A 6,000-nucleotide genomic window follows, 5' to 3' on the forward strand; every position below is an offset into this window, starting at 1 on the left:
TGGTATGGGGATGCTTCTCTTGTTGTGGAGTTTAGACCTATTTATAATTTTTCAAATATCAATTTAAATATTTCAGAATACTAGAAGAGATTATGCTGATCTACATTGAAGAGAAATGCTCCTAACATTGCTGTTTCAAAAAGACAACGACTCTAAACACCTGAGTAATGGCCTGTTTCCACTGAGTGGTACAGTACAATACAGTATGGTTCGGCATGCTTTTATGGTTGTTTCCACCGTCAAAAGGTACCTAAAAGTGAACCGTACCATACCACTTTTTGGGTACCCTTTGCAAAGGATACCTAGCACAACAAAAGCGTACCAAAAGGCGGAGCAAGTTGCACAACTGGACACTATTGGTTTACAGAGATACGTCACTAGCTAATAAAAGGAGAAGCCCAAAAAAAACAAAGGAACGAATGATTTTTTTAGCAACCTAAACATGAACAAACTGCCATGTTTAACTATTATCATCACCTTTTGGACTATTATGAACTCGGAATGACTGAATTGAGGTTACATGTGCTAGTAATCATTAAAGATAAAATTAAGAGGCTTGCAATGACTGTGGGCTATGTTGCGTGTTTTTGAAGTCAAATAAGGCCAAAATGTATGCTGTGTGTAGTTTTTCTGTAATGGGTAACATATTGGAGACAGTAAGGGGCTGTATGTGTTCATATATGTTGGATTTATAATGTTAATTGTAATTTTATAAATAACATAATTGCAGATGTTGCAGTAGGCTTTTTATCATTGATCTGCAGTTATAATCAAATCATGTACATAGAAAGGTTAGTCATGAACATTTATACACAAGTATTTATGCGTATAAAGCATCTGTTTTGTGAAAAGTGCTTCTCGTACTGTACCACTGCTTCTCGTACTGTATGGAAATGGGCCATAAGTGAGCAGTATCTTAATTTCAGGCAGAAAGGATTGAGATAATGGAGTGGCCAGCTTAATTCACTGACCTCAACCCAGTTGAAAACGTGTAGGGTGACATTAAAATGCAATTTTTGAAGAAAATCCAAACATATACAGAAAATGTGGAACGCAGGTTGTTCTTCCTGTATTGGTTGTTCGTCCTGTTTCTGGTCTCAGTAGTTTAGTAATTTAACAAAAAAGTCTTTAGCTTAGTGTTCAATGTAGTAACTGCTAAATATATATATTTTGACATATTAATATTTATTTTCATTGTCTCATTTAGAAAAGAATTCACAAAATTTTAAATACTTTGAATCAAAATTGTATGTGTAATGTTTCCACAATATTTGAATTATAAAGTAAAAGCCATTTAAAAATAGTTGCACTTTATTCACATCATTAAATTGTGCTATTGATTTAAACAACTTTGTAATCATGGTATTTGGGGCATTTCCTAAATGAACATATAATATTTTATATATTTATCAAGCACACAAATTATTGTATTTATGAAAATAAAAAATAAGATAAACCAAACTTTGCTGAAGTGATGGTTAAATATTAATTATACTAACAATCATGATTGAACTAAAAAAATAAATAAATAAATAAAAAAAATTGGTACCAAATTTTTATTATTTGAACAAACTGACAAATCGAAGCCATCAATAAATAAATCATGGGAACAAATTTACAATCACTGCTTTTATTTGACTTTAGTTTTAACTATGCTTCAGAATAACTTCTGTTCCCTATTTTGTACTGTAATGATGATTTAAGCATCCAAACATCCTTTTGCCCAGTGTGGTTTGATAAATATGCATAACCGATTATTAATCTAGCCACCAAAAACAACATATGCAACACTTTGTTCATGTGTTTCTTAAAACGTCATGTTCTTCTGCACAGTTTAACTAGAACATCTCTTATCCATGTGCTCTTGCATGTACCAATCAGCCACCAATGGATTGAAATCAATTTGGTCCTCTTCAAATTGAACAAACAAGTGCACTAATTAAAACAAAAAGATAGATGAGAAAAAGCAGGTCAGCCACCCACTATTTCTCTGGCATAGTTAAACCCTGTTTGCAATTCAAATGCAGATGAATAAACCCAGTAATCACATGATGATTAAACTATGACCAAGCCATCGTCTATAACAACTATAATCAGTCATATATGACCATAATGAACTGTCACTGCATCTGTAATCAGATGGCTATGTGCATGGGTGGCATAGTTTAAAAAAGCGAAGCGGAAAGTGTGCCAGTGATGCCAGGGGTTGCATGGATGTGCCATTTGTGACATCACAACATGGCTAAAGCTAAATATGAATGATGCGCCATTATTTTTAAGGCGAGATATTAGAGGGAGACATTGTTTTTTTATGGGTTTTTTTCAGAATTGTGGGGAAGAGCATCCAAAATATAGTTATAAATGTAAATTTTATCACATTCTCTTTGATCCTGAAAATGTTAATAGCAATGCATATCTATTTTCGAAGATTTTTATAAAGATATCTTGTAAAAACATGGTGATTTATGGCAGTAGCTTGGCTGTTGACAGTATTTTCTGATTTATGGAGCTAACGAAAGTAAAAACTTTCAATAAGTCAACAACATTTAGACATGTCAAAAGCATTAAACAATTTTTAAACTTGGCTTCATCAAATATTCATATTTATGTTCTGGAACTGTATGTAAATTAGTGCATATTTAATCAGACAACACTTCATCTACATATTCAAACATAACTTTTGCAAAAACGGTTTAAAACTCCTAATACAGTACATGCAACCAATGTGGTAAGTATGGTGATTTTTGTTCAACTCAATATAATCTACATACGTGGAAAAAAGTTGTGAGACAGTAATTAATCCAGAGACTACAAAATATCTTATTTACACTTCACACTGCATTATAGGACCTTGATCTCTGCTCTAAGGACTTTTGGTGTTGCAATATATTGTGAAAACCAGGTAATGAACTGTCAGTCAGTAATTTGCTTCTGTAATTTGACAAATTTCTTTTTTAAAACATTGTTAGCCATAAGAATTTGGCCATAACAATTTGCATAGCAGGCAAAAGTGATTTAATAAACCAAAACGCCAGCTTTCTACTGGTGGTTCATCAAAAAAGGCGGTGAATTTTGTGTGTAAAATGTAAATGATGCAACATTTTGGAATATATGACAAGCCTTTGTTAAAAATCCAATTTAAGCTGTCAAATGAATATGTAAAGCTCAAACTGACACCAGCACTCGGAAAATGATTTAGATACCACCCTGTCTCAGATGCTAATGACGTACATGGCACAAAATTTGTCTCAGAAAAGTCCATCTTCCTATCCTGGGGCTACAATAGCAGTGTCGTCATTCAATAATGATTGACAGGCTGTCAACAGTCGAGGACACTAAGAAAAAAAAGTCACACTGATGCTGCTGCAGTTTAAGGGCATGTCTTCTCTCAGACAGATGAGAAATTGGGATCTTTGCTACTGACAGCCCTTGTTAAGAAGGGATTATATATAAGAATATTGATTTTGGGTTCTCATCCCTATGTGGTTTATACAGTGACACAGCACTGCACGTCTTTGTTAGATGTACAACACCCTTAAAGACAGCTTGGGGCCAATTACAGGTGCAGTCCCTATGACTTCCAGTCAAGACACAAGCTTTCTTATCAAAGGCTCCACCGATAACTGGGTCATGGCGATTACCTCAAAGCAAAAACCCAGCCTCTGAAAGAAAGCGAGAAGCCTTCAATGCATTCATCTCTTTTGATATGAAGACAAACAAATCATTTACATAACTACACCTACACTGTACTGTATACGTCTCTCGTTTGGCGATAAAGCTGCCAGTTGTCAGCACATCACACAGCAGAGACTTAACACGATAGACGTGAAAGCATTAACATCTCGCTCCTCTCGCACTTTCATTGGAGGGAGTTCATTATGTGGGATCCCTGTGATTTGGCCCTCTCGGTGAGTTCACGTGCCGCCACCCAACCGAGGACTCCTTTCATCACAGGGCAGCGACGCTAATTGCCGAGCCAGAGCCAGAGAGGAGCTGAAGTGGAAAGGTGATTAAATTCAGCCTTTAGAGCGGAGGGCAGTGAGCAAAGCGCTCGCTCTTTCCGAGCCCACAGCACTGACGCAGTAGAGCCCACCCTTAACACCCCTCCTCCCACCACGCGAGTGTATGTGCGCACACATATATGTGTTTGTGTGGCTGTGAAAGGCTCAGACAGCGTTGGCAGCGCACACTGCTCCTGCGCTCGATGCCAGCGCCGATCAGCTGCGCTCCTATTTGTCCAGCCACCCGCTCACGTGCACGCTCCCCACACACTCCGCCAGGCTGGGTGTGAGGAACGGAATGGAATGGAACCTCAGAAGGATGGAGAGCGAACTGAGACAGATCAATCCGGACCTGCTGCAGCCCAGCAAGAGCTTTAAGAAACCCTCCTCTGGCACCATCACCATCAACGTGGGGGGGTACCTGTACGCAGCCCAGAGGCACACCCTTGCCAAACACCCTGGCTCCCTGCTGGAAGAAATGGTGACTGGGAAGAAGCCAGTGCTGCACGTGGACTCAATGGGTAACACCTTCATTGACCGGGACGGCCCCATCTTCCGGCACATATTGAACTTCTTGCGCTTGGGTGAGTTAGTGCTTCCCGAAGACTTCAAGGAAACCGAACTGCTCCGCAGAGAAGCCAACTTCTACCGCTTGAGCGAACTAGCCCAAGCCCTTCAGGACTGGGAGCAGCAGCAGGCCACGCAACGCGAACCCGCCTTTCTGGAGGTGACGGACAGCCACGAGCGCTCGCAGGGTCTCAGAGTCTACTGCAGTGACAACACCTTCATCGAGAAGGTCAAGAACCGGCTGGTGCAGATCTCCAAGAGTCGTCTGGACGGCTTTCCGGAGGAGTTCGAAGTGTCATCTAACATCATCCAGTTTCGGCATTTCATCAAGTCGGAGCAGGGCTCGCGGCTTGTGCTGAAGCAGGACAGCACGTTTTTGTGTACTCTAGAGTGTCTGAAGCTGGAGACGGTGATGCTGGCTCTCAAGGGAGGCTTTCGTCTGATCACCAGCCTGGACAGCAGTCGAGGATCAGTGGTCCAGTGCGAGGCTCTGCATTTTGTCAAGTGACCCCACTAGAGGAACTGTCACCACTAAACACATGACCCGCTGAATACCATCTCGCGTCAACCAACACCAGCGTCCTCTACCGAAAACCTGTTCTGGATTACTCTGCTAACCTGCTTCTACGTGACACACTCCAATGGACAAAGAGAGAAAGGAGAGAGACTGCATTGTACTGTGGGGCTTTGTTTGGTTTGTGTATGTAGTTGTCATCTGTTTACATCTGTCTTTACAGGAAGATTGACGGTTTGCACTTGATATGATTGCAAAGTACTGTGAAATCTAAAGGCTGAGTGTGATGGTCTTTACATTTGTGAGCAAGTTTTGTGATTCCTGGTAATGTGAACACATGTAGTGAACAACAGGTTGTAATCTTTTGAGTTTGTGAATGTTCTCGCACAATAAAGCCACATTGTAATTATTCGAAACACTGTTGACGATCTACACTGAGAAATCTGTCTGTGTACTGTGGAGTGTATGCTGAGAAATGACAGTGGGCTGTATAAATAGAGCTACATTTATTTATTTATTAATTTTTTTATTATGAGCCGTGAGGTCTGCTTGTAAGAGCGATACTGTGTCCTAAATTGAATGTTTGCAGTATTATGCAGCGAAATGTGACCTAAAAATTAAATTTCCTCCAGCATTGATCCAAATTTAAATGGGTTTGATCGTTTTTTTTTCAGAGCACATGGCATACATACATCAACGGCAGATATTCCAGCATGTGTGTGCACACTGATTCATAAACAATCTGATTCACTTCAGAAGAAGACAAGCTTCAAAACCTGTCAATCAAAGAAAATTGATGAAAAGTCCTACAAGGCGCTGTTAGTCAGAGCCAAGAACGAGGCCGTGGGAAAAAAGATCAAGTTCAAAATAGATCAATCACCCTGTGAATTCTGCAAACAAACAAAACATTCAGAGCGC

General features: G+C 39.7%; 2 protein-coding genes across 2 annotated transcripts in view; one reads left to right on the plus strand and one right to left on the minus strand.

The window, feature by feature from the left end:
• gtf2f2b (general transcription factor IIF, polypeptide 2b) overlaps window positions 1-6,000 on the minus strand; it is a 44,223-nt gene that overhangs the window by 16,771 nt on the left and 21,452 nt on the right. The window lies entirely within an intron of this gene.
• On the plus strand, window positions 4,188-5,703 carry kctd4 (potassium channel tetramerization domain containing 4). Its single transcript, XM_056465045.1, has one exon. It carries the CDS (start codon window positions 4,300-4,302, stop codon window positions 5,074-5,076), a length of 777 nt encoding a protein of 258 aa, XP_056321020.1. The 5' UTR covers window positions 4,188-4,299; the 3' UTR covers window positions 5,077-5,703.

This window comes from Danio aesculapii, chromosome 9 (assembly GCF_903798145.1).
Source record: "Danio aesculapii chromosome 9, fDanAes4.1, whole genome shotgun sequence".
Classification (NCBI taxonomy): domain Eukaryota; kingdom Metazoa; phylum Chordata; class Actinopteri; order Cypriniformes; family Danionidae; genus Danio; species Danio aesculapii.